At 46.7% G+C, this 27,649-nt stretch overlaps 1 protein-coding gene across 9 annotated transcripts in view; it reads left to right on the top strand.

Annotated features, from left to right (window-relative positions):
• RABL6 (RAB, member RAS oncogene family like 6) overlaps nucleotides 1–27,649 on the top strand; it is a 60,175-nt gene that overhangs the window by 29,888 nt on the left and 2,638 nt on the right. For all 9 annotated transcript variants that reach the window (XM_074846718.1, XM_074846715.1, XM_074846716.1 and 6 more), the window contains 7 exons: nucleotides 421–524; nucleotides 10,137–10,495; nucleotides 12,725–12,890; nucleotides 22,490–22,702; nucleotides 23,377–23,725; nucleotides 25,540–25,711; nucleotides 27,462–27,511. In XM_074846718.1, coding sequence (XP_074702819.1) covers nucleotides 421–524; nucleotides 10,137–10,495; nucleotides 12,725–12,890; nucleotides 22,490–22,702; nucleotides 23,377–23,725; nucleotides 25,540–25,711; nucleotides 27,462–27,511 — 1,413 coding nt within the window. The remainder of the gene's footprint in view (nucleotides 1–420; nucleotides 525–10,136; nucleotides 10,496–12,724; nucleotides 12,891–22,489; nucleotides 22,703–23,376; nucleotides 23,726–25,539; nucleotides 25,712–27,461; nucleotides 27,512–27,649) is intronic.

The raw sequence follows: 27,649 nt of genomic DNA, 5'->3' as shown, positions 1-27,649 counted from the left end.
AGGTTTTGCATCAACTGGGTCCTACTCACAGCGGGACTTCTTCAGCACAGCAAAAAATAAAAGATCAGAATGAATGGGTTGCACAACTGTTCTCCACAGGAGTGGATACTGTTCTCCAAATGCAATTGGCAATGCTGTGTCTGGAAATCACACGTTATTGATTTATGGTTGAGCATAGCTCACAGAACAAATTACTTTCTTACACACAGACTTTCTGGATTAACATACTTTTGCTACTGCTTCAGCTTCCCTTTGTGCTTCTGTATTTAAACCGAACACCGTGAGAGGGACCAAAGCTCCTGTTTAATGCATTGCTGCGGGTAGAGTGGTGACACAAGATCTCGCTGCACCCTGTGAGCACACAGAGATCTGTTACAATGACCCTTCCTGCTCAGACCCAGCTTGTTTTCCTTTCTTCAGAGGGAGACGTTGCTACGGCAGCTGGAGACGAATCAGCTGGATATTGATGCAACTTTGGAGGAGCTGTCAGTGCAGCAAGAGACAGAAGATCAAAACTACGAACTGTATGTTATTGAGCCATCTTTTCTAACTGTTTTATTGCAGTCTAGGTGTCACATGGATGTTGGGCAGCCCCAGCTATGGCATGTGGCCAGACTGAAGGGTCCAGTGAGTGATATTTAGGGTTTCTTTGGAGCCTGTAAAATGTCACTTCGAAGTGGCATCACCTGAAAAGAAGCATGCACTTGGGGATCCCTCTGAAAGGGTCTGGTTCCTACAGGCACGTAATCTATGGGAGGGCAGTGGAGGTGGAGCTGAGCAGCACACCTGGAGGCAGCACATGCTGAAGGGATTGTAGATAAGTATGTTGCAGCCTCTGATGCTGAAAGGGGATATTTTCCATCTCTCTACTGCTCAGCACAGAGGTTGGTTCCTCTTCTTCTGGCTATTGCATTGCTGTGTATTGTGTGTCTTATGATAGGCAGAATGTAATACCAACAACATTGTTGTCTTTTGTTCCGTTTGAATAATTCTAGACTCCTCAGTGCATTTCTGGTTTGAAATAGTGGATAGTTCCTGCTGCCTTGTGTTTGTTCAGTGCCCTGTCTCTTCACTTGCTGCTTGAAATGAGCATTTGCCAGATGTAGCACTGCAAAGCGAGTACATCTGTAGCACAGTGAACAGGAATCTCTTCAAATTTATATGTTATTGACAAATGTGTTCTCTGGATTTCCACTGCAAGGTCTTTATTGCAGTGATGTGCAAGACAGAAAAGTCAACCCCAGAATGAATTGGAAAAAGATTCTTTACAGGCAGCTTTATTTTGAAGTTGGAATCAATGATTATGAAATATTCATGCACAGCCATTTTGACACGCATTTTTCAGACCAAGTTTCAAGTTCTATAACCTTAGTCAGTGTGTTTTCCTTTGAGATCATTGAAATACCCCATATACACACGGAGCAGTACTGTTTCCAGAGTGTTCACCTCATTCCTTTCCTTAGGGACTGGTTAGTCTCCTCGTGCCTTCAGCAATTCTCATCTCAAAGGACTGGGCTGTGTGGGCTGTGCTGACAGATTGTTTTCCAGTATTTTTGTTTATACTCCATCAATAATGGTAAGATACTTAAAGGAATCAAGAGCTGGCAGAGCTTTTTCAAACTTAGACCGGAAGATCTTGCTAACTGGTCACCTTTCACCCTTACGCCAGCTTTAACATTTGCTGGACTCAGACCCTCACATGTGCCAATTCAGCTCACAAGTCCAGCAGAAAGCTATCTTCTGCCATGTCTACTTCTGGGTTAATCTGAGTCGGGCTGGATCTGAGAAGCATCTGCTTAACACCAGAACTTAAAGGAAGCAGCAGCAGTATGGTGCTGGCAGAGGTGGGATGGCAAGACCTCATAGTTCCAGCAGTAGATATTGGACCGGATCATCCCATCCGGTGTAACCACACCAACACACGCCGTTTTATAATACTGGTGTGCTTCCTCTGCCAGAGTATCCTTTCTGGGTACGTGCTCTTGCAGAAATACTATGATTGCTAAAGAGTATCCAATGGTGGTAGCATCCAAAATCGTAGGGCCAGACTGGTCACGTTGCTGTAGGCACTGCGCGCTAACGACTCCAAAGGCACGTTCTTGCCTTTTGCAAGCTTGGAGGAGCTTTTGGTGCAGTCGGTGGCGGCTGGCATCACCTCAGTAGAAGCCCCTGAGTCATCTGCACAAATTCCAAAGCCAGATAAACATTTGACCCACGTTGCCAGTGCCCTGTCATTTTCCAAACCAGCTTGTGAGCGCAGGAAGAACAGGAGATGGGGGGTGTGTGCCTGGCTGCAGGACAGCATGCTGTAGCAAAGCACCGCTGCTCAGCTGCTGGGGAGGGCTTGTGCTGCAGGTGGCTAATTGCACTATTAGGCTGCATAATTGACTTAACATGGCATAAGAAATAGCTTAGCCATGGTACCTGACAGAAGAGGAATCGCTAAAATATTAAAAGCAAGACTTTTCTCTAGGATTCTGGTTTAGCAAATAAACTGACATTTTTATGCAGCCAGCCAACTTTTGCTTTCGCTTCAGCTACTGCACATTTCTGTCTGTGTACTGAGACCATTGTTCTTTGCTTTCAGAAAATAACACTTCTGTACAGAAAGGTCTTTTAAAATATCCCTGGATGCTTCCTGCCTTGAGCCACTGATCCCAAAAGAAAAGCACCAGTCTGAGTGCTTTAATCACGCTGACTAAAATAGAGTGCTATTTTAGGATTTTTGAGGTTCTCCTCTGCACCCCAGGTAGAAACAAAGAGTCTGTTCTAGTGGCACCTCTGAAACAGATGAGCTGCAAAGGGGTTACTTCAGCCCCAGAGCTGACAAGAATACTCTTCCTAAGTTAATTTTTTATCCCTGTAGGAGCTCTTCAGGCTCAAGTCCTTTAGCCAAAGTCCCAATTTAAAGAAGTAACGACACTTGTATGGCAGGGAACTCAGGTTTGGGTGAAGTTCTGATTCCTAGTAAACAGTTTAGCCTGGTGAACAGAGTATCTGTGGACCAACAACAGCACATGGTGGGAATTAGAGCTTGCAGTTTTGAGGCAGGTCTGCAGCACTCATTATTAGGGCTTGGGAAGGTTCTTGCACCTGTGCTTGTCAGATGCCCATCATTTGGGGATTATGATGTTTAACATGCTGCTTCGGTGGATGTCAAAATGAGCACCTGATGCATTGTGCTCTCACACTCGCCTTGTTGCACACAGCATGTGCACTAGTGCAGTGTGACTTGCTGACCCTTGGCAGATGGGAAGCCCTTGTGTTGGTTGCTTCAGTTTAGACAATACTTGGAGTTCTGCTGTCGGTCGCCACAAACTGCACAGCAAGGGCATCCGCAGGCACTTGGGGCTGCAGGCCGTGGTGTGGCTGCTGCAGCACCTCCTCCGACACAATTCCTGCTGTCCTGTCATAAAATCAGGCCATGGAGCAAGGCAAGGTGACAGTGCTAGGACATCTCAGTTATTTCATTCACTCCTGTGCACGTCTAGTAGCTGCTCTGTCACAGTGACCGATGCTAAATTTGGATCGGTGAGAACAGAAAGAGAACAAGAACTCATCCTCCTGCTGCGGCTGGGTACCCGAGGACAAAACGTCATTGCTCCAAAATGTGGATCCCAGAGAAAACACGAGGTGGCACACAACGCTGCCTCATCCGCCTTATGTAAGTCATCCCTTGGCAGCCACTGGCTGGGCTTTGCCTGTATAAGACACATTTAGATGCTTCCAGCTCTTTCCTTGTGCTTAGTCTCCTCTCTGCCTGCCACACCTCTTGCTCTGGTACTTTCCCTGTGGTTTCTCAGATTTTACATTTTCAATGCTGCTAAAATCACATTTCAGCCCTTTTTGAGTTCCCGAATTCTTATTAAACAAGCAGCAGTGACTTTTTTTACTCTCTTTTGAATTTGTACTTAATTTGTTCAATTTTTCCATCTTTAATTGTACCCAACTTATCTTCTGTCACAAGGAAAACTTTTTTATGTTCAGCGTGCCTCACTGAATGGTGCACATGGAGAAGTAGTTTTCCGGAAGTTGTGGAAGCTCTTTGTGCATATTCATTTTCTTCAGGAGTAAGGTGCTGGTGGAAACATTTGCAGAAGTTAATAAGAAGCAGATTTAATGTATAATTTTCATGAACTTTTATGTTTGGCTGCATTTTTGCTAGTATTAGCCTTTTTTTTTTTTAATATCAGAAGACATTTAATTTCAAGGGTTAAGTAATCAACTCTCTTTGAATTAACTTCTTTTTTTTTCCCTAGGGATTAATATAAGTTGGTCAAAAGGAATGTTTAAATTATTCATTGTGAGAAATCCCATCTTCTTTCACACGCAGTTTTGAGAAGCCTCAGGAAACTCATCTATAAACCACTGTGTGATTGATTGATTGATTGATTTGTAAGCACATGAAGTCCAGCTTCTTCACAGGAATTGTTCGTAAGAAATGAGTTTTCAGATCATTTACTCCTTGTGTTTAAGAGCTTTTAAGCAAACTGTTAGTCAGTCTTCGTAAAAATATATTCAAAGCAGTTGAACTTGAGATTATCTGAGATACTGTATGATCCAAGCTACAACTTCTGCAGCAGCAGGACCTGTCCCAGGTCTGCCACACAATTGAAGTCCTTCTGGGGAGTTTCCCAGCAGTGTCATACAGCTGTCATCTGCATTGTCAGGTCATCCTGGATAGCCAGGTGCTGCTGTCCAGGCAGGGAAGATCGTAGAATCATAGAATAATTTAAGTTGGAAAAGACCTTTAAGATCCTCTAGTCCAACCATTAACCTAACACTGCTAAGTCTACCAATAAACCATCTACATGTTTTTTAAATACCTCCAGGGATGGTGACTCAACCACTTCCCTGGGCAGCCTGTTCCAGCACTTGACAACCCTTTTGGTGAAGAAATTTTTCCTAATATCCAATCTAAACCTCCACTGGCACAACTTGAGGCCGTTTCCTCTCATGCTGTGGATGACAGACCAGTGGCTGCAGAAGGCATTTGTGCGTTCCTATGAGGACTCTTCTTTTGGGAGACACACTCCCCACATTAGACAGCTTTATTCACTACAAAGTCATTAATTGGGTTTGGGGGTTTTATTTGCTTGTTTGTTTTTTCCACATTGAGCACAGCTTGTCATTTTGCAAAGACTGTGGTGCTGAGTAACTCCAGCACTGTCTGGCAGGCGGACCTGCTGCTAGAGCTGTTCTCTTCTATCTTTAGCTATATTGAAGTACAGGTCCAGAATCACACTGGCTAAAGGCTGAGTTACCAGTTGGGAAAGTAAAACCACTTTTGCTTTCTCTTCCCCCTGCCCCACCTTTATCATTTCTGCTTGCTGTGGATCACTGTTGCCATCAGACAGATCAGAAGCCATCAGGACACATCAGGAGATGGGACTCCAGGTCATGTATTTTGTGGGGCTGAATTAAGAATTAATTGCAATGAAGCCTGTCATCATCAATCTTGCTAGAGGAGCGGAGAACATGGAGCATGTCCATTATGTTGTGGAGGGGGGGTTATCCTGCTGCATCCATTTTGTGTCAAGTGGAGAACCTGAGGAGCTCTTGAGGAGGGGCTGTACTCCCCAAGGCCTGGGCAGCAGGATTCAGCCCTGCTTGGCAATTGATTTCACATGCAGGGACGTGGGCTTAGGGGGGAATCAGGTTCAGTACCTTTAATGAGCCCAAAACAAACATGTGGAAATCTAACCTTCAATAACCCCACTTAAATTGATGTCACATGGCCTATTAATGTTCATTTTCACAATTAAGAAAATAACCCAAAGCCTTACTTGCCACATGAAATACACTTGAAAAATTGATCACAGCACGTAAGAACCAGGAGCCAAAAAGCTTCAGGCTGCTCCCGTCTTCAATAGTAAATGAACATGAGCGCTGACAGTTTTAGGAACTGTGAGGCTAACAAGTCCTTTTGTGCTTTTTTTTGTTTGCTCTGGGAGCGGAGCAGCAGTAACCTCAGGCCCTGATGAATTTTTGTTCCTGTAGAGCATGTTCATCTTTAAAATTGCATAAAAGTCTCCTCTTGCGAGCAGGTCCAACTGACAGTGAATTATTCAGGGGTTTTGAGGATGTGGACTTGTTATTCGGTCTGAAATGGAAGGATTGAAAGGCAAACAAGGAGCCCACGTGGGTGAGGACAATAACCCATCTGGACTTGCCTGGCACATTTGCAGTTTATGTCCCAACTGACCAAGTGCACTCAGGTCACAGCGTGCGTTCATCTCGTGCTTTCGTAGGACCTGGTCTACTACACCTAGTGTGGACACGAAGCTGCTCAATCCACTGTAAGATTTTGAGTGAGTCCTTCTGCAAAGGACTGACAATAAAAATAGAATGAGGAATGCAGTGTCCAGATTGTATAGAATATGAGAAAAAACAGACACATGGCAGGTTTGGCCTGGTGTGTTCCCAAAACAGCCACACTTGTGCCTGTGAGGAGTGTGTGTAAAGCCAGAGAAAGCATTCATGCATTATGTAGTATTTTTGAAGTGTGGAGGATGCTTAGACACCTCCACTCTGGAAATTACTGAGAGCTTGCTGGCAGCATTTTCATGTATGCTGTTTTTCCACCCACCTCTTTCACGGAAGAAGATATGAATATGAAAGCTCAGCAGAGCTGGTTGATGCAGCCCATGTAAAACTGGTATCAGACCATCCTTGTTTCCCTGGTGTCACAGCACAGAGCCTGGCCCACATGTCTGGTTGGAGATGAGGAAGGTGACATGAAGCACACGTGCCACAGCTCTCCTTGGTGCTGTGCTGGGGTAAGAGCTTGTGTCATGCTGTCCCCAAATAACTATGGTATCTTTCTACTAAAAATAACTTGCTGTCTCTTGTTCTTACGCCCTTTAGATAATGTAGGTGAGCAAGGCACAGGAGCACAGGTGCGGAAGAAGCCTGCATATGTGTTATCCTCCAGACTAGCTGAGCTGGAGGGAAGGATGACACTCTTTATACTTCAGTTATGCAGCATTTTTTCCCTCCAGCTCTTAAAATTCATGTGTTTCTGCAGGAGAAACAGGTGGTAGTCACAGCCCTCCCTCCCTCTGGAGCTGGCTACTTGCCCAGAACAAAGCAGGTTGTTTCCAAAATGGGCAGCTTTGGTAGTACAAAGCACAGCAAATCTTCAAATACCCTCATATTATAAAGAGTGTCCTGCACTGTGTTGGGTCCAACTTTAAGTACTCTTTGAGCCTCATATTCTTTATCCTAGAATGACTATATACGTACTTTGTATATACTTCATACAGGATCCTTGTTCCTTAGTCTTCAGTGTACAATTGTCTTATCCTACCTGAGTCCACGCAGTTGCCTTGATAGCGGGAGCCAGCGTCCTGGTTAGAGACTCAGAGGTTGTTTGGTTCTGTTTTCGTGTAGCTCTGGTAATTCAGGTGCTCATGTAGGCAGTCGGAGAGCTCAGCTCAGCCAGGAGAACGAGCAGCACTGGCGTCAGTACCTTGGATGCTGGATGCAGCAGGGAGCAAGCCTGCAGGCCTTCCAGCCGGGATGGCTGTTGCTATAAACAGGAACAAGGGTACGTGTAGATCAGCTGGGATTAATCTCTTCACAGTTGGGAGGCAGGAGTCTTTAACCCTGAGTAGGGCTCGGGAGGAGGAGGAGGAATGAGCACCACAAAGCAGAGTTGTTCACCCATCCTGCTTTCAGCTTGCCAGGAGCCCTGAATTAAAGCTTGGAGGGGAGGGACGACAGAGTTTAGCACTCGGTGCTTCTTCTGGCGTGGATCTGCGGAGGCGCACGTCCTGTGCAGGCAAGTCTTGTGGACGGCTTTGCAGGCCATAGCAGTTCACATGGCTTTGTGGATTCAGAGTATTCGCTTTGTTGGACAAGGGCTGAATTGCAGGTACGCTTGGCTTATCTTTCTCTCACCGCAGATGCCTTGTGTAGCCTGCCTTGAGGGATGCTCATGGCATGTATGGTGACCCCCTCGTCAAGAAAGGAGTGATGTGCCATTGCTCGACCCTGCAGCACAGTGACAGAGATGCACTGAACATACATTCTTGTGGTGTGTGTGATGCATTGTGCACCTTCCCAACAAACCTGATGCAGTCTCCGTAGAGCTTAGTGCAAGAGTTAAGCTGCTTTATGTCTTCTCTTCGGTGCATGACAAATGATGCATCATTTTCAGTGGAATGTGGTGTTGCACAGCTCACCCCAGCTACTAGTCCCCTGGGAGGGGGGATGCTGGAACAGATGCTCTGTCGCATGCTGTGATCTCAGATCTGCCAGGAGCTTCGTTTTATTGTAGCCAGTCTGCCGGATGGAATACGCACATAAGCCTTGCCCCAGATCCTGGGGAAAGCATCACTGAGACTGCCACAGTGTGACACTAATTTAGGTGCCTTGAGAGCGGTGGTGGGGGATAGTAGTGGACAGCCATGCAACAGCCAGGCTCATTTCCTCCTCCTCCCAGGCATCGTTGCAGTTGCAGCCTTTAGTCCAGTCTTCTGGAATGAGGCGAGTTTTTCCCAGCCATTCTTGTGTGGTGAACTTGGAGCAAGAGCACTTGTTTCCTAGCCCTTGAGCAGATGACTATTTACTTTGTACTGTTGAATTTTTTCCCATTTCTCTTATTCAGGATCATCCAGTTCTTTTTGTATCTTGTCCCTGTCTTCCTCTCTGTTGATGCTGTCTCCCAACTTGTGACCTCATGAGCATTTCTCTGGTCTCTGTGCCACTTCATTGAAATGCTGAAATATATTTCAAGGCTAATCCTTGAGGAACTCTGCCAGGGATTTCTCTCCCAGCTAATACTGATTTTTAGTGCTACCCTTTACGTCTGCTTTAGCCAGTTCCTTAGAAAGGACTCCTGGCTTGCCAGTCGAAGTAACAGCTTCCTAGGGATGTTGTTTTCTAGGGCTCCAGACACTGCTGGTCGCAAAGTATATTAATTTGTTCCTTAAAAGTATATCAGGTTGCTTCTTAAAATAGGAAATGAAATCTCAAGGAGGGTTAGAGTCTTTTTGTCCCTGCTGTTTGCTTTCTGCTTAGCAGTCGTTCCAGTGAAGGTGTCTGTCTGGCTCAAGTCCCTGAAGGACGAGGTCATGCTCTGTATGGGAGAGGAGTCTCTGTTTTGACATACTCGTTGCCTGGAGCACAACCGAGTCTGTCTTGCAGAAGCAGTTGAACCCAGAGCCACTGTGCACGAGTTCATTAGGCTTAATGAAATAAGAGGCAAGACTGTGACATGTACTAGATTTTATACATGATACTTCACTTTGGGTGTCCTTTTTATATCTCTCAGATGTGTGGCATGTAGCAGATCTTATTTTGAGATCATTTAATAGTAAAAGCCTGGCTTTCTGTTAGTGTTTCTTTGCATACAGCTTGTGAAAAGACTGCTAACCAAATGGGCTGCAGAAGGAGCCAGCAGCAGGATCAGGCTTGGTTTGCTTTTCAGAAAGAAGGATAGAGCATTTCACCCTCTCTAGCAGTACAGGCTTTATTGCTCTTCTAGACAGGAATCCAGCCAGGAGCACAACTTGCTTCAGAGCTTCTGCTGCTTGGCTCCACTGCCTCCCACACAGGGGGAGTGTGTGCAGGGGGAGAGACTGCCTGTGTATCTGTACATTGCAAAAAGGATAATTGCAGTCAGTCCTCTGTGAGCCCTCTGGATAGCTCTCTTCTTTTGACATTCAAGGATTTTCCTCTCAAATCCATTCTTGGCTGAAAGAAGAGGTTTTTATAGCATTTGAGTTTTCTTGAACACTCTGATCTCTTCTGCTGAATCTAAAAATGTGCCATTCCTGTAGCACTTACTCTCTTAGAGACATACGTCCAAGAACTGACTTAAGGTTGTGTTTCAAGCCCTGGCATGTTGTTATAGTCTGTCTATCCAGGGAGTTCCCAGCAGCATTGCAAACGTACATTTCATCCTGCAGTACAAAACAAGTTGAGATTCTCCACACCTCGATGCAGATTGGGTGAGTTTAGTTCACGTCGGTGAACCACATTTATTGTGGCCCAGGGAGTCGCAGCATCTCCGAAAGCAGACCTGTACCCTCCCAGCTCAGCACACAGCCAAAGCAGCCCAGCATCGTGCTCGATGCTCTGTTGAGCATGTTTTCTTCATTCCTTATATTTGCAATTTATCTTCCCTGCAGCTTCCTTGAAATGATGGAAGCCCGAAGTCGAGGACACACGTCTCCACTAACAACTAACGGGCAAAGCCCTTCCTCTGGCTCCCAGTCACCCATAGTACCTCCGAGCTCCACATCGACGGGCAGCTCCAGCCCTGGCACCCCACAGCCGCCCCAGCCGCTTTCCACAAGCTCCACCATCTCTCCTGAACCACCCCCATCTTTTTCACCAGTGCCTGCACCCGAGGCCCAGCAGCCACATGCACCTCCACCAGCTATAGCCTCCCCAGCACCTCCGGCTGCAGTCCCGCCACCGAAGCGCAGCATTATTTCACGTCTGTTTGGGACGTCTCCTGCGTCAGACCCCTCTCCTCCCCAGCCAGGTAGGTGCTGGAGTGCAGTGTCTAGGCAGGGTGTCACCCCTGAATGTTTTTCTGTTTTCCTTTCATTTTTTCCCTGCGAGAGGCTGGACGGGTGTCTGAAGGCCACAGGCCCTGTGTATGTGCAGCGTGTGTCCAAGGAGAGCTGTGCTGTCACTCTCTATTTTTCACCTAATCAGCGTTTTGGTTTGTCTTTGTGCTGGGCTTGGATGGGGACTGTGTCCAGCCAGCTGGGTGGTGGCTGAGCATGCTTCAGGAGGAAGGTACTGAACACGCAGGAGACACTAATAAAATAACTGTCAGCTTCTTACCAGGAGCACAAATGCCTCTTGAATAAGCAAGAAAGATTGTTAGAGAAGCTATTTGAAGCACTGTCTTCACAAAAGTGTAGCAGCTCAAAGGGGCTCCCGTGTGTTAACGGAGAACAGCAGAGTGCTGGTTTTAAAGGTTATTCAGCCAGAAATGATCACGTAAGTCCAGGCTCTACAGCACATTCCCCTCTGGGGAAATACGCTCCTTCAGAGACGGTCTGAGGAGGAGGGCAGTCTGCCTTGACTTCTTCCTTAGTGCTGGTACACAATGGAGCAGAGTAGCGCAGCATTCCGTCCAAACCCTTGCCGGATGAAGTTGCAGGGCAGAGGCATCGAGGGTTTTGTTGCATGTAGTTTTACTGATTTGGACCTTAATTTGCCTGTCACATTCACTTTGTTTGCGAAGCTAACTGGAGCTGCAGAGCTGGCACTGCCTGAAAATCATTAGCATGACATGGTTTGAATCACCCTTTGGAAATACCCTCCCTCTCAAACTGTCAATCCCTAGAGCTCACAGTGCTCTTGAGACACCCACAGAAAGAAAGGAGGAGGTGCTGGGAACACAGTTCGCAGTTTTAGATGTTGAAATCTTTCAATTTTAGATCTGCACACAATGTTCTGCGTCCTGAATCTGTTACCAGGTATGACACTGTACACCCATTTTACTTTGTTTATGACTCTTCCTACCCAGAAACAAAGAGGAGCAAATGTTAGGAATCCCTTGTCAATAAAAAAAAAACTTTGTCATATTGATATGTAGGAAAAAAAAAAAAGACAAGTGGTCTACTACCAGTGTTATGATCTTTGGGTTTTGTTTGGTTTTTTTTAAAGTCTGTTGCTTAGCTTGAGAACTGTTTTAGGCTTGTGGCCTGCAGTCCTGGTATCCCAAAGGTGCTTTTTGGGTGGGTTGCAAAAGGCAGCTGGGAAGAGCTGATCTGTCAGTGTTACTAGGTTTATGTAGCATGACAAGGGTCTGCGCCTCTACTGGAGCATACCTAGGGACTAGCTAATTGAAAGCAGTTGAAAAATCACTGTCACAAAGTAATACTTGTTTTTTATGGGAGCTGCTATTTAAGCTTTCCCTTGAAGTCTTGCAATAGTAATTCTTTTGGCTGTGTTTTTTCTTACACCAACGCTACTCTATGGCATTAGTAATAGTGTTATTCATATGCAAAAGTGATCTGAAAGCTGTTCTAGTAGATCAAAGTCTAGAAAAAAATGTACAAATCTTGTTCACCCATAAGAAAAGAGCCTGTATGTGAAATGCAGTCCGGGCAGAAGAAAAAAGTTGAATATTGAAAATTCTGAAAAGATTAATCACTTTAGGCTTCTTGGTTATGCTAATTTCATGAGTTTTCATTCTGATACCTTGAAGATGAGTAAAGGTGTCTCTGCAAATAATCTATATTAAAGTGTCTATTTGCAGTAGGTCTTGAGCTTGTGGTTACACAGGGCATCTAAAAGCACAGTGTGAACAATTCTGCTTGTGACAGTTAACATGAAAAAGCAAGAGGAGGTGAGTGGGTGAACTGAAGAGTCTGGAAAAGGTAAGAGAATAAAGAAGGGACATCACACAGGAGTGGTGCACACAGCATAGATATAAAATCTGGCTGTGGTATAGAAAATAGAGTCAGCTACCATCCTAGAGAATTTTTCAGACTATTTAAGAGCTTGGGTCGACCTGGTGCATCTTAAACCACAGTGGCCATGTGTGGTCTGTGAATGCCTTCATGCAGGATTCTGGTCTGCTTTGAGTATCCTGTTTATACCCTTCCTCTTCCCTTTCTGTGTAGCAGAGGTCCTACTTTGTGGCTGCTCTCTGTGTGCTGAAGAGGCCCTGGGCAGGATAGATCTGTAAAAAGCAGATTTCTGTATTGCTTGTGGTGAACCCTGTGTTTTACAACTACTGTTGCTTATGCAGATGCTGCTGCTGCCACTCCTCCTCCCCACCCTGAAGCCCCTGCAAAAGTACAGAGCGTGGAGGACTTTGTTCCCGATGACAGCCTGGACCACAGCTTTCTAGAAGACCCAGCCCCACCAAAGGGCAAAGGGAAACCCCAAACTAAACACCGTGTCGACAGTGAAAGGTAAGAAAAGGAGGATGGAGGGAGAGTGAGACAGGGACATACCTGGATGTGCAGTCTGAATGATGAGTTGGGCCTGGCTAACCTGTTACAACTGTTCAGAAAGTGATTGCAGAGCAAGTAGCTGCCCCTGAGCCTTTCTGGCTGTGGTATAGTCAGTTGTAGCGTCCACTGTCTCCCATTTAATGATACACACTGCTCCCTGGGAATGAGCTAGTTATCACCTTCCTGGTTTTGCTGTCTTGCTTTTATGCTCAGTGTTAAACCACTGGGTTGCTTTGGGTCGGGAAGGGATTTCCCTTCTGGCCAAATGTGTTGAAACATTTGAGATGTTTTCCTTCTGGAACACAATGCACTTTGCAGGGATATTATGTTTTTTCTGCCTAATGCATGCTTTCCCACTGCAGAGACCCAGAGCATGACCAGACTCCTCCATGGCCTGGTCCTGCTGTTCCTGAGGCATTGTAAAGGGGTTTGTGTTTGTTGGCAGACACTTGGGGGCACTCCATGGCTCGATGGGGTTCTGGAAGGAAGGATGGAGAGGGTTGTGCTCTGTTGGGAGTGTCACTGCATGCTTGCCTGCAGATTCCAGAAGAGTCTTAGTGGGTGCCTTTCTTTTTCTCTGTAAATTTCTAATGTTCCTTCCTAGCATTTTCTCACCAAATTGGAGAGATATGGATTTGATGGATGGACTGTTTGGTGGATAGGGACTTGTCTGGATGGTCACATCCAGAGAGTGGTGGTCAACGGCTCAATGTCTGGATGGAGATCAGTGATGAGTGGTGTCCCTCAGGGGTCCATATTGGGACCAGTACTGTTTAATATCTTCATCAGTGACACAGACAGTGGGATCGAGTGCACCCTCAGCAAATTTGCAGATGACACCAAGCTGAGTGGTGCAGTTGACATGCCTGAGGGTCGGGATGCCATCCAGAGGGACCTGGACAAGCTCAAGAAGTGGGCCTGTGTGAACCTCATGATGTTCAACAAGGCCAAGTACAAGGTCCTGCACCAGGGTCAGGGTAACCCCCAGTATTGATACAGGCTGGGGGTGAAGGGATTGAGGGCAGCCCTGTGGAGAAGAACTTGGTGGATAAAAAGCTGGACATGAACTGACAATGTGTGCTCGCAGCCCAGAAAGCCAACTGTACCCTGGGCTGCATCAAGAGCAGTGTGGCCAGCAGGTCCAGGGAGGGGATTCTGCCCTCTCCTCTGCCTCATGAGACCCCCCTGCAGTGCTGTGGCCAGCTCTGGGGCCCCCAGCACAGGAAAGGCAAGGACCTGCTTGAGCAGGTCCAGAGGAGGCCACAAACATGGTCAGGGGGGTGGAACAGCTCTCTGTGAGGTCAGGCTGGGAGAGCTGGGGCTGTTCAGCCTGGAGCAGAGAAGACTCTGGGGAGACCTTAGAGCAGCCTTCCAGTACTCAAAGGGGGTACAGGAAAGATGGGGACAGACATTTTAGTAGGGCCTGATGCAATAAGACAAGGGGTGATGGTTTTAAACTAAAAGGAGGTAGATTCAGACTAGATATAAGGAAGATATTTTTTACAATGAGGGTGGTGAAACACTGGCACAGGTTGCCCAGAGAGGTGGTAGATGTCCCCTCCCTGGAGACATTCAAGGTCAGACTGGACAGTGCTCTGAGCAACCTGGTCTAGTTGAAGGTGTCCCTGCTCATTGCAGGGGGTGTTGGACTAGATGACCTTTACAGGTCCCTCCCGACCCAAACTATTTTATGATTCTGTCTTCCAAATGGCAGAGAGCTGTGCTTATGCTGTGGGCTGGATTTTCTTTTTTTTTTTTTTTCCTTTTTTTCCTTTTCCTAGCTTTGATGTTTTTTAACCAAAAAAAGGGAAAAGGGATTGCGTATACTGAGCTGCTTACACAAGAGGATGTGCAGCAAGCTGTCTGAAAGCAGACTGTAAGCATGCTCACAGGCTCTGCATCTCTCTGCTTAGAATAGTCCTTGCCTGCTGCCTCATGTCATCAAGACTGGATTAACCAGAAGAGTAATTAAATGCTGATAGAGCTCATCTGTGAATGTGGTGGATTCTGCATATTTTGGCATCTTTGTCATGATTCAGTGTTCTCTAGTTCAACCACAACAACTTTAAATCAATGCTGTGTGAGGCTTAATGCCTGTATAATGCAGGTCAGCCTGAATCATCATCCCTTGTGATGGTAGAACACGTGGATGTTTTATTTAAAAAAAAAAAAAAAAAAAAGGAAAGAAAGAAAAGTGGTGGTTGCTAGAAGCATGCTGGCCTACAAAGTGTCTTGTTTGCGACTGTGGCTGAGCTGGGATATTTTTCTGTGTTTAATAGAGAAATGTCAGGAGAGCCAAGCCTGACCTTCCTGGGGTTTGCTGAAGGACTAGGTCCTGGAGTGCCCTTAGAGCTCTTTAGCTGCAGTTCTTGCTGTGGGTAGGAGGTTGGATGTTTAGCAAAGGCTTCTCTTCTCCAGAATGTCAGTCGTTGGAAGCAAATAGTTGTTAAACTATACAAAAAGCCAAACATTTCAAACAGTGGTGCAAGAGCCCTGCTCCTTGGTTGTAGAATTGCCATGCTCTTGATTACTGTGATGCCCTTCTACGCTCTGTCCCCAGTCTTGGTAGCCTTCCAGTGCATATGAGCTGGTGGGGGCAGAGAGAAGGACACCTTTGGGCTTTCACAGAGCATAGAGAGGACACTTGTTCACAGCTTCATCCTTTGATGACAGTGGTAACCAGCTGCAGTTAGAACACCTCTGTTTCCTTAGGAGAAGACCTTGCAGCGCATCCCTGAAAATTCAGTTGCTCATTATTTCTCTGCAGCTTAGCATCCATGTCTTGCTCTGTTTTTTTTATGTAGTTCACACAGTTTTCTCAGTGGTCTGGCAATTTTACCTTCTGTTTCTGGCCAAAAAGGGCCTACCACAGTAGCCAGATGTGCTGAGATTCAGAGATGTAGATGTGGTTCTGAGCATCACCTGCCATAGTTGATTTCCTTCAGAATGCCAGTTACAACCCCATGGTGCCCAAGAGCAACATAAGACTTCTGTAAGCACCATCCCTAATAATCAGCTTCTACTGCAGTAAGTAGGTTGTAGTTGCAACAAAATCTACTGCGGCAGAAACGTATCTCTGACCTAAAGAACACAGAAGTTCTCTTGTGGAACCACTCAAACCTAATGGATATTTTATTGGTTTTAAAAAATGAAATACTGGAATCTGTTTCCCCTGGCATCTGAGCGAGGAGCAAAGCCTGGGAACATACTAGAGAGATGCGTTCAGGTCTCCTGATCATTTTAAGCAGATACCTGAGTGTTAAGCTTCCACATCTTGCCAGCATTTCTTCTGGGTGTTCTGTAACCAAGTGTAATCTCCGAAACTGAAGAGCTGTTGAAGATGTGGCAGAAGAATGGGCTGTGTGTTGAGAATTTGTGAAGTTACTTACCTCACCCAAATAAGAGCAGTTGCCTTGCTGTCTGTAAGCAAGAGTGTTGCAATTAGCTCATGTGAGAATGCCTTAGTGCAGAGTGCGTTTCACGTGTGAGGCAGAGTTACCTTCACAGAATCACAGAACGACTGAGGTTGGAAGGCATCTCCGGACGTCATCTGGTCCAACCTCCCCGCTCAGCCGGGGCCACCCAGAGCTGCTTGCCCAGGACCACGTCCAGATGTGTTTTGAATATCTCCACGGATGGAGAATCCACAACCTCTCTGGTAACCTGTGCCAGTGCTCGGTCACCCTCACAGTGGAAAAAGTTTTTCCTGATGTTCATAGGGAACCTCCTTCAGTTTGTCTCCCTTGTCTCTAGTCCTGTCGTTGGCCAGTACTGAAAAGAGCCTGGCTTCCTCTTCTTTGCACCCTCCTTCAGGTATTTCAGTATGTTTATAAGGTCTTCCAAGCCGCCTCTTCTCTAGGCTAAGCAGTCCCAGCTCTAATGTGGGAGAGCCTTTCCTCATGTGAGAGATGCTTCAGTTACCGAATCATCTTCATGGCCCTTTGTCGGACTCTCTCCAGTGTGCCCACATCTCTCTTGTAGTAAGGAGCACCCAGAACTGGACACAGTACTCCAGATGTGGCCTCACCCGTGCTGAGTAGAGGGATCACCTCCCTCGACCTGCTGGCAATACTTGGTGTAATGCAGCCCAGGATACCATTGGCCTTCTTGGTGGCAACTTGCCAACTTATGTTTAACTTGGCATCCACCAGGACCCCCAGGCCTTCTTTTGCCAAGCTGCTTTCCAGCTGGGTGGCCGCCAGCATGTATTGATGCATGGGGTTGTTCCTCCCCAGGTGCGGGACTTTGCACTTCCCCTTGTTGAACTTCAGGACGTTCCTGTCAGCCCATTTCTCCCTCCTGACAAGATCCTTCTGGGTGGCACCATGACCCTCTGCCACATCAGTCACTCCTCCCAGTTCAGTGTCATCTGCAAACTTACTGAGGGTACACCCTGCCCCATCATCCAGATCATTAATGAAGATGATAAGCGGTACTGGGCCCTCTATTAATCCCTGGGATACACTGCTAGCTACTGGCCTCCAACTAGACTTGGTGCTGCTGATCACCACTCTCTGGGCCCGGCCATTCAGCCAGTTTTCAATCCACCTTACTGCTTATCCAGCCTGTACATCAACAGCCTCCCTGTGAGGATCTTATGGGAGACAGTGTCAAAGACCTTACTGAAGTCCATGTATCTACAGCTCGCCCCTCATCTACCAGGCCAGTTATTGCATCATAGACTTTTATCGAGTTGATCAAAGGTGACTTCCCCTTGGTAAATTCATACAGACTGCTCCTGATGATTTTCTTGTCATTCATGTGCCTGGCAATAGTTTGCAGGATTAGCTGCTCCATCACCTTCCCAAGGATTGAAGTGAGGCTGACCAGGCTGTAGTTGTCTGGGTCCTTGTTCTTGCCCTTCTTGAAGACAGGAGTGGCATTTGCTTTCCTCCTCAGGAAGGTCTTCAGGCGCTTCTCCCAGTCACCATGATTGATAAAAGATTATCAAGAGTGGCCTCGCAGCGATGCCTGCCAGCTCCCTCAGCACTCATAGGTGTGTTCCATCAGCGCCCGTGAACTTATGTCTGTCCACTTTTGCTTTGTCCAGGATCCCTGACCTGATCCTGTTCCACCATGGGTGCATCTTCTTTGCTCCACGTCATGCTCCTGGTCTCTGGGACCTGGAATTCCTGAAGGCCAGTCTTACTAGTAAAGACTGAGGCAAAGGAGGCATTCAGTGCTTCTCCATGGCGTATGTAACCAGGTCCCCCTTCTCATTGAGCAATGTGCCTGCATTTTCCCTGGTCTTCCTTTTGCTATCTATGTGCTTTTAGAAGCCTTTCTTCTTGTCTTAGACATCCCTGGCCAGATTCAATTCCCTTTGGGCTTTTGCTTTCCTGATTTCATCCCTGGATCCTCAGATGATCACAGAATCATAGAATGGTTTGGATTGGAAAGGACTTTAAAGATTATCTAGTTCCAGCCCCCCTGCCATGGGCAGGGACACCTTCCACTAGGTCAGGTTGCTCAAAGATGTCTTTCCATTCCTCACAGGTTACGTGTCCTTTTACCTACCCCCTGTATGTTTCCTTTTTGTGTTTGAGTTTGTCCAGGAGCTCCTTGTTCATCCACGCAGGCCTCCTAGCATTTTTCCCTGACTGTTGGGATGAACCTCTGTTGGACTAGATGATTCTTGAATATTAACCAGCTTTCTTGGGCCCCCCTTCCCTCCAGAGCCTTATCTCACAGGACTCTTCCAGGCAAATCTTTGAAGAGGCTAAAGTCTGCTCTCTTGAAGTCCAGCTTGCTTTTTACCCTTCTCCCTGCCCTCAAGATCCTGAACTTCACCAAGGCTGCCTTTGACCTTCACCTTCCCAACAGGCCCCTTATTTTTTGTGGGTATGAGGTCCAGCAGAGCACCTCTCCTCATTGACTCCTCTGTCACTCAGAGGAGGAAGTTCTCATCAGTGCGCTGCAGGAAACTCCTGGATTGCTTACATCTCACTGTCTCGTCCCTCCAGCAGGTGTCGAGTAGGTTGGAGTCCCATGAGGACCAGGGCTTGTGAACATGAGGCTGCTTCTGTCTTTTTGTAGAGGGCCTGATCCACTTGTTCCTCCTGGTCGGGCAGTCTGTAGCAGGCACCGACTAGTGTCACCTTTACCTGTCCTCTCTTGAACCCTCACCCATAAGCTCTAAGCTGTCTCCTCGTCCATCCCCAGGCAGAGCTCCGTGCACTCCAGCTGCTCTCTCAGAGAGAGCAGCTCCTTGGGGAAGAGGGGAAGGTCTTGCTCCCGTTGTTGGAAGCAGGATGTTATGGTGTGTAACCGAGCTGCTTCCTGAACTCAGGGGTGTGTTTGCTTCCATTTGTAAGAACTTGTTTGCTTTTCTGAGCTTCAGAAAGAGGCTGTAAAGTCTTGTATTTCTCATCCATTTTGTTGATGTAGGGAATTCTTGAATTTTTGGAACGATGTCATGTGAACTCCTCCCATTCTGTACTCCATAACATCTCTAAACAATGGAGCAAGAGTTGACATGGAGCAGTAATGTTAGAAAAAAAACATTTTTTTTTTCATAAGTGTGCTATCAGTGAGGAATGCACTCATGCCTGTGGAACAAGGTTACTCTTGCCCAAAGATCAGACAGCTGCTGAGAGTTTCAGCACTTACTGATGTCTCTTGGTGTTGCTACAGCTAAATCCCAGCACAGATCTACAGAGATTAATGGAGTCCTGGGTTTTGTTTAATGGCGTGTTATGGTTCTCTAGCTTGCCATAAAGACAACTCCCCAAATGAGTTTCTTTACTGGTTAATTAGGAGGGTAGTTCAATCTCACAGTTTGCTGTTTCAGAACTTAATTTGCTGCTTTTTAACCTGATGCCCTGAGCCAGTGTGTATGTGACTGCACCAGAGGAGCTAATCTGGCTCCAAGTAGGCTCCCCTCTTCCCTCCTGCCAGGCTGGCCTAGGTCCATGGGTGGTCTGTAGGTGCCTGAAAGTGAGTTTATGCTGTACTTAACAGCATTCCTGATCTGTCTTCTCAGCCTCACTAGACATTTATCTTAAACATTAATTAGATTTCCTTGCCCTTACGTTGGAAGGGCTTTGAACTGGTTCTTTGCTTTTGTGGCATCTGTTATTTATATAGTGGTACCCAGCTGCGCCAGCCCAAGTGAGGGTCGCTGAGGACGCTGATTCACAAGACCCCATCTCCTAGAAGATAGCAATGCAGGCTCATCCTGCGCGTGCGATTCCCTCAGCTTATCTGCTTTATTAGAGTTTGGGTTTTTCCTCTTTCTCTAGCCCCAAAAACTGATGTGGCAAGAGGATTCTGCTGCCTGCTCGTGGGGCTGGCTCCGCTGGCCGCACAGCGGGGCTGCTGGAATGCGGTCAACCTGGGTTTGAGACCATGTGCTCAGGTTGCAGCAGGATTTGTTTCATCGCCAGCAGCCGTTTTGTGTACGCGACAGAGGGCTCACTGAGGAAACCCCGACATGCTCTTTGATCAGTAGCTCAGACGCAGACCTCGGCGAACGTAGTCGGTTTTGGTGGGTACCTGCGCCTGCAAACACGTTGGCTCAACACCAACGCAGGCTTGGCAGCACGTCAAGTGTTGGAGAGAGTGGTGCAATGTGCTTGTTTTTGCATGCTCTGAATTCCTTCCAGCTGGAACCTCAGGACCACAAGCTGATACTAATTTTGCACTGTCAGACCTTGTTTATACTGCAGCAGTGATTTTCCTGACGTATATTCACTCCATTGCTTTGCTCTCGAGCTGTCAGTCAGTGATTTGTGTGGAAGTTATAGATGGAGGCAGTGTATTCGCTGCAAAGGGAGATGACCCACTTTGTGCGGGTGTGTGTACACACATGGATGTTCTGTTTGGACTGGGAATGCTTTAAAGGCTTCGAGTCTCATATAATGTGTGGCGGAAGGACAGTGGCAGCAATCTCTGAAGAGTCCCCGTGCTTAATAGAGCAGTGACATGTTAAAGAAATGCAGTGTCACTAGTTCAGAATAATATCCTGCCATTTTTAAGATGCAACTCCATTTTCTTTTCAGTGCATTTCAAGAGGAAACCCTGCCAGTGCTTTGCAGACCTCAGAAATCTCTCACTTGTAATTCCTCCAGCCTTGGAGGCTGTTTTGGGCACCAGTCGTCTTCTCCTTTGTGTGGGACAGGCTGTGTGCCTCCTTTCTGGCTCGGTATGAGAGCAGCAGTGTTATTGATGAAGGGGCTCTTCAGCAGCCTGTCTCTGCTTAGCTGTGAGCTGCGCTGTGAGTCTTGAAAGCGGAGGGATCTACACCAAAAGCAGAAGGAGGGAGCGGATGCTAGCCCTCACCCTAGCACTCTAACCCAGACAAGCATTGGTTGTAATCACTCTCAATGTGCTGCACCAGTTGTCATAAGCGTGGTGTCCTGTATGTCACAAATAACTCCCATTGTCTATTGGCAGATGTATTAATTCTTTAAATGACTTGTTTTAAAGATTTTTAATGACAGTAACTAGCCATAAGAAGAGCCAGAGTGAGTAGTACAGTCATCCGGACTGTGTTAGGGCCTCAGCATTTCCCATCAGCACACCATTCTCCGCTGTCTCTTCCAGAGGTGGCTGTATGCTAGTGACTGGGAACACCACCTTCTTCCAGATTAAGGATTTTAGGGTATTGTGATTCCTTTTATGACTCTAAAATCAAAGGAAGGCTGTGTTTGTACAATCCGTATCAAGGCATTGAAATGATGGTGACTACTGTGTATGGGGTAGGTTATCAGAAAGGAGCTGGGTATCTGTTGCGGATAAAGCAAATAGAATGAGGAAGGGTGATGCAAAGGCTCATCAGCTGAGGCTGAGATAAATATCTATATTCCTAACATGAACAAATGCTTCAGAAAGTATTAAAATCGAGTCCTGGGGACATTGAGACAAGAATCCTCAGCTGGTAATTTCAGCTGGGGAGCTCGCTATCAAGATGGCTCTGAACACATAACTGTGTTCCATCCAGGGAGTCTGACAGACTCCTAGCTCTGAAAGTGTGTCCTTAGGTTAATTTAATTTGGGGAATGTTAAAGCATGACTATGGTGTCTGGGTAGCTGCCTGCTTCAGGGAGCACCAGAGAAATAGAAATAATTCCAGGAAGCTAATAGCTGCAAGTGAATTCCCATAGCAGTGATAGTATGTGATCAGGTTTAATTACAGGATGTGGGGATTAAGGCAGGCAATTCCCACGGTTTAACTGACTGATCCTTGCATGTTGGACCAGAGATGTTCTGATAGACCTGAAGCAACATGCTGCTCTGTGGCACTGAGGCTCACCTTTTCCAGCCACTTATTTTCAGCTTGAGCAGAAGCAGCACCCGTGTGACACCCCCTTCTGTGGCCCATTTTGTACAGGGCTTGTGCCACCGCTGCAGCCTGCAGGAGCAGATCCAGCCCCGACGGGGCAGCAGCTGGGCTGTACGCAGGGGGAGGGCTGGTGGTGCAGCTGCCCTGGGCTGAGGGATGTTGACCCTGAAGTTGACTGGAAAAGCCAGGCAAGCAGCAGTCTGCGTTCAAGGGGAGGCATGTCTGTCCTGGCACATCTTGGGGGTGCTGTGTCTGATCATTGTCTATTTTGCAGCGATGGAGAGGCGCCCGGGGGGAACCCCATGGTGGCTGGTTTCCAAGATGACCTGGATCTGGATGACAAAATCCCCAGCAGACCCATGCTGGCACCAGAACGGGTGCCCAGCAAAAACGTCACCCTCTCCAGTGAGGAGGAGGAAGAGGTGAAGGACTCTAAGGTCGTACTCATACCTGATGAAGACATTGACATGGAGCAGGAAAAAAAAAGGTACGATGCACAGCCTGAAGTATGGGGTTGTGCTGGCAAACTTGGGCCTCTTCTCAGTCCTGCCACTGACTTCTGTGCTGCCTCTGGGAAATCTTGGTGTCTCTATCAGCCAGTTCCTTCAGCTGTAATCTGGGGCTGTACTTACTTTAGGTGTGACTGCTTTGTGCAGTGTTTTCTGCACTGCACCTAGGCAGCGTGCCTTGGAGCACTGTGCTCCTGTGGTCGCTGGTACATCTCTGCTTGGGAATGGTCCAGCCTTTTTCTCAAGTTTGAACAAGAGACTTTAACTGAGTGCCTGAATGTCTGTTCATAGCAGTGTGATGAGGACAGAGGAGTTGAGTCTTGTGGTGAAGGGAGTAGAAGTCATTCACCACACCCTGTGCTGGAGAATGATGACCTGGATCGTGTTCTCCACATACCACATCCTATGGGTGACAGTCAGGCATGGCCTGCTGGTGCAGGCACCTGTGCGTCAGCATCCACAGGGACACGAGGGTTATCTTCAGCCTCTGAGTGGTATGTGTTTGACCACACACCCTCCTAGGATGAACTGCCTCTCCTGTTGAGATACACATTGCAGCCCTTGAGGCAGGCTCAGCTATTAATTGGTCGTTGTGCTTTGCTTCACAGAATGGGGGTGGACAGGCTCTGACAGCTTCTTTCTTTCTTCTCAGGTCTTCCAGAAATTCTCTGAAACCACAGAGTGAAGCAATTTTGACCAAAGCAACTGACCCGAAGCCTCCTGACAGTTTACCTCCACGTTCTGGGTCTGAAAGAAACAACAGCGGCAAGGTCAACATTAGCCTGCCAGCTGCTGCTGCTGCCACCCCAGCAGCAGTCCAGGCCCCAAAGACCACTTCCCAAAGCAAAGGACATGCTCTCAAGCAGAAAGTGGTCAAAGAGGAAAAGCCTGAGGAGTCTGACAGTGATCAAGAGGGACCAATAGCTACCCAGATGCTCTCATTTGTTATGGATGACCCAGACTTTGAAAGTGAGGATTCTGACAGCCAGAAGAAGAAAATGGTAAATAACATGCATGAATTGCTGAGTGCTGCTGTGAAGCTGATCTTTAAGTGTTGAGGCATCTCACTGAGCAGAGCTTTCATCTGCTCTCCCATCTCTCAGCAGCAGTCACAGCGAGTCAGGTGCTAAGCAACCTGAAGAGATTGATACAAGCACAAACCCATTAATGCTCTGACTGTTGAAGCCACATAGTGACAACGTTTGTGCTTATGGGTTCTAATGTGGTGTTTATTCTCAGTAAGTCCAAAGTGTGGTCAGTCCAGTGGTAGAAGGTACAAAATACAAAGCTAATGGTTTTTCACCCAAAGTTTAACATGTAGAGGTGTGTGCCTGCCAGTCAATCCAGCAATCAGAAGGCCATAACAAAATCTGCTTGGCAAAGCTTCTTACTGAAGCACGAAAATCTGCCTGAGAAGGACTTTCCACTATAGCCAGGTTATCTATAATGTCTCTGTGATGTTCAGCACGTGGGCAGCTGCTCAGTGCTGCCTGCAGGTGCCTGCTCAGACGCACAGTGCAGCAGGAGTCCCTTCTGCACCTGGCGTGCAGAGATGGACAAAACACAAATATCTTCTCTGGGCCTTGTAGGAACTTGCTGCTGTGGCTCTAGATCTCCCTGATTTCAGTGATGTGTACTTGCAGCCAGCAGAGCAATCTCTAGAAACTGCTAACTGTGATTTGGGATGGGCAGTTGCTGTTCAGGGGTACTCCTGGTGTCTGTGTTGGCTGGTGTTCAGGAGTGTTTTATGTGTTTGCATCGTTCCAGAATCCTTCAGAAAGGATGGTTGTTCCAGTTTCTTTGACCTTGTCTATGTGTCATGCTGTTTATTAAGTAATTTTCCATTCGTTTAGCATTTTCAGTACCTGCTTTTCTTGGCACTTTAATATGAAAGCAAAAGTATTTGGAGCAAGTTTACTTCTCTTAGCATGCAGTGATGAGAAACAGGATTTGTGAGGCAGCTTGCCATTGCAAGTGTCAGGGAGGTGCCCCACAACTTGTGAATGCTTTTCAACTACAAGGTTTACTGGTCAGGCAAAGCAGTAAAAACACCACCATTACCAAGGAGGAGGGGGGCATTGCCTAGACCAGCAGTAGAGCGAGGCCGTGTTTGGTCTGTATGGAGGATATAAAGAACGGGTGGTTAAAGAATTCTGAAGAGGATCAGTTGACAGGTGTCAGAAGATCATTAAACTTCATTTCCATTCCCATCATGCAGAGACAGAGGATTTTTGGGTGATATCCAGTCTCTGCAGCATCCTGGTTTTTAGCCCACATTGAAGGGGCAAATTTGCCCTGGGAGCACATTCCCTTTTGACTCGATGAAAGGAGTTATTCTGCAAACACAGACTGCTTCCTTGGTCCTGCTGCATGTTGCCTCTGGTATGCAAGACCCCACAGAGCTACAGAGCAAAAAGGTTTTGTCTGTCAGGTCTGGAGGTGAGTTTTCAGCCTATTAGACTTGATTTTCCCCAAAACAGAGGTGCTTCTCCAGGGCAGTTAGAGGCTGATGCTGTTGAGCTAACACAGTTGAAGGTCTCGTTTAATCCCTTTACATCAGGAATTGATTTTGGTAGCACGAATGTTAACAGAGCACACTTTCCAGTAGCAGTGCTACTGAGGCATTTTACAGAGGCAAGAAATAGATAGAGCTTGTAAGATGAAGAGCATTGATTTCCAGGCAATAACAGCTCAGTTCAGCTACCATTTCCTTCCCTCCTCCCCATCTGCTGACATCTGATGTCTTTGTGTACAAAATGCTTAGAGATTTTGGTTGAAAGATTTGTCAGTGTTGTCTGCCTCTTCTTGTCTCTAGGATGAATTCCCAGTCCGGGAAGATCTCTCTGAAATATCTGATGACGATACCTCGTTGGCAAAGCCACCCCAACCTGTGAAATCAACAGTCCACTCCTTTAAACTGAAAAATGACTCAGATCTCTTTGGTTTGGGTTTGGAAGAAACTGGTCCCAAGGAGAGCAGTGAGGAAGGTAAAGGTCACACATTATTTCCACTCTTGCTGATTTTGTTTGTCAGGCATCTGTTTTTTTCCAAAATGGTTCCAGGGTGTAAGCAAAACAATTTGCACTAAATAAAATATCCTGTAACTTCATGCAGTGCCCTGTGTGAGTCTTTAACATGGTCTAACACAGCATAAATAACTTTCTTTAAGTTTTTCCCCATGGGGAGTAGGGGAACTTGGCTCTCCGTGGCATCAGCTGTGTATTATTTTCATCCCAGCTGGAAGCAGAAGCACATCTTTCACAACCTGCTTCTGTATAAGGCTTCCTGCTTTGCCTTGCTTGGGAAGTGGTGTTCAGCCCTGCAGTGTCCACCCCCTCAAGAATTTGGATCAACTTGAGCAAAATGCTCTGACATACCCTGCCAATTTGCTCTTCTATTTTAGGGAAAGGTGGGGTGGTGTTCTGATCACAACCTAAGCATTCCTCAGGCCCCCCATCCTCTGAGGGAACAAATCTTACTCATGCAAATAATCTGCTGTCTTGGCATTACTGCAGAGCAGCTTCCTATAGATCTGCCCCTGATGTCACCACGAAAGATGGGAAGTTAAATACTTAAGGGGAGCAAAAAGCTGTAAGCAGCATCAGGGAGAGATTCTTTCAATAGCTGTTCCAAAAGTGTAAGCAAGGTGTCACAGGCTGCGATGCCTTCATCGGCTTGTCGCTTTGAGTTGCTCAACAGCACAGCTTGAAATAGCTAAAAGTGCATCTGCAGAGGCCCAGGTCAATAATTTAACATCAGTTTAGCATCTTTAATAATTCAACATGGGTTCCTCCTATCTCCTCTTTCTGGGATAAATATAAAAACATAATATAGGTAGGCAGTCAGTTGGAGCTTAACCAGCGATTAGACTTCTCCATGGCTGACTTGTATTTACAGATCCACTGAGTGTGTAGGTAAGATTGACAATAGAATACCACATGCGAAATGTGGTGCAGTTATAAAGCCTCCTGTGGAACAGTCAAGTAGATACTCTCCTGTTCAAAGAGGTTTTGTGCAACGGCAGTGGACGTTCAGCAGTCAAATCGGCAGCCAGGTCAGAGTCACAATAACCTGGGACAAACGTTTTGACAGTGATGGACTCTGGGACTCATTTGATACCATGAAAGTAGCCACCCCTGTAGAGCAGGGCTGCAGCACTGACACTTTGGCCTTGTGATGGGACAATTTCCATACACAGTTTGAGCAGTGGTGAGTGTTAGCCAGTCAGTGCTCCCATCTGCTGACACCGTGTCCTGAATGGTCCTTCCATTCCTAACTCGACTCACAGAAGCACAAACCATGCCTGGTAGGATTTCCATCTGCCTTTGAATATTTCGTGGTCAGAGGGAAATTGTTCCCAGGAGCTATTCTTCAGTTCTGGAATTAATAATCTGGTCCCAAATTTGGCCTTTGGACCAGTTTGTAGAGCTGGTCTCTATATTTATTTCTTAGTAGCTGTGATACTGTGAACGCCCAAGTCAGTGTTCATAACACAGAATAATACAGATAATATAATGCTCATAATTGAACTAGATGTATAGGGTTAAGTTAGAGTGTGACTGCTGGGGCCTGTGTTGGTTTCTAAAGGGGCACAGTTTGTCCTAAGGGGTCAGGATTGCCTTCTCACATGGCTCCAGGGTGAAGCATTCTGTTCTCAGCAATCAGAACAGGGCAGAATTGCATCTCTTATGGTTGAAAATGACTAAAAACAATGTTGGGTTTTTTTTGTTTGAACAGATAAACAACCTTCTAAGGAGAAAAAGAAGAAGAAAAAGAAAAGCAAAGAGGTACTATTTAATTCCTCATAGCTGATCTGCCATATTATCTCCCAGCCAAGGAGAGGGATGGCCTTCTACAGTGTACCCTGTGTACCTGGTGGACTTCTGTCCATTCTCACATCCTACAGCTGGATTTGTGCCTCCCAG

The sequence above is a fragment of the Strix aluco genome, chromosome 20 (genome assembly GCF_031877795.1).
Source record: "Strix aluco isolate bStrAlu1 chromosome 20, bStrAlu1.hap1, whole genome shotgun sequence".
NCBI lineage: Eukaryota > Metazoa > Chordata > Aves > Strigiformes > Strigidae > Strix > Strix aluco.
Note: the sequence above shows the minus strand (reverse complement) of the source record. Positions and strands in the feature narration are given on the sequence as shown.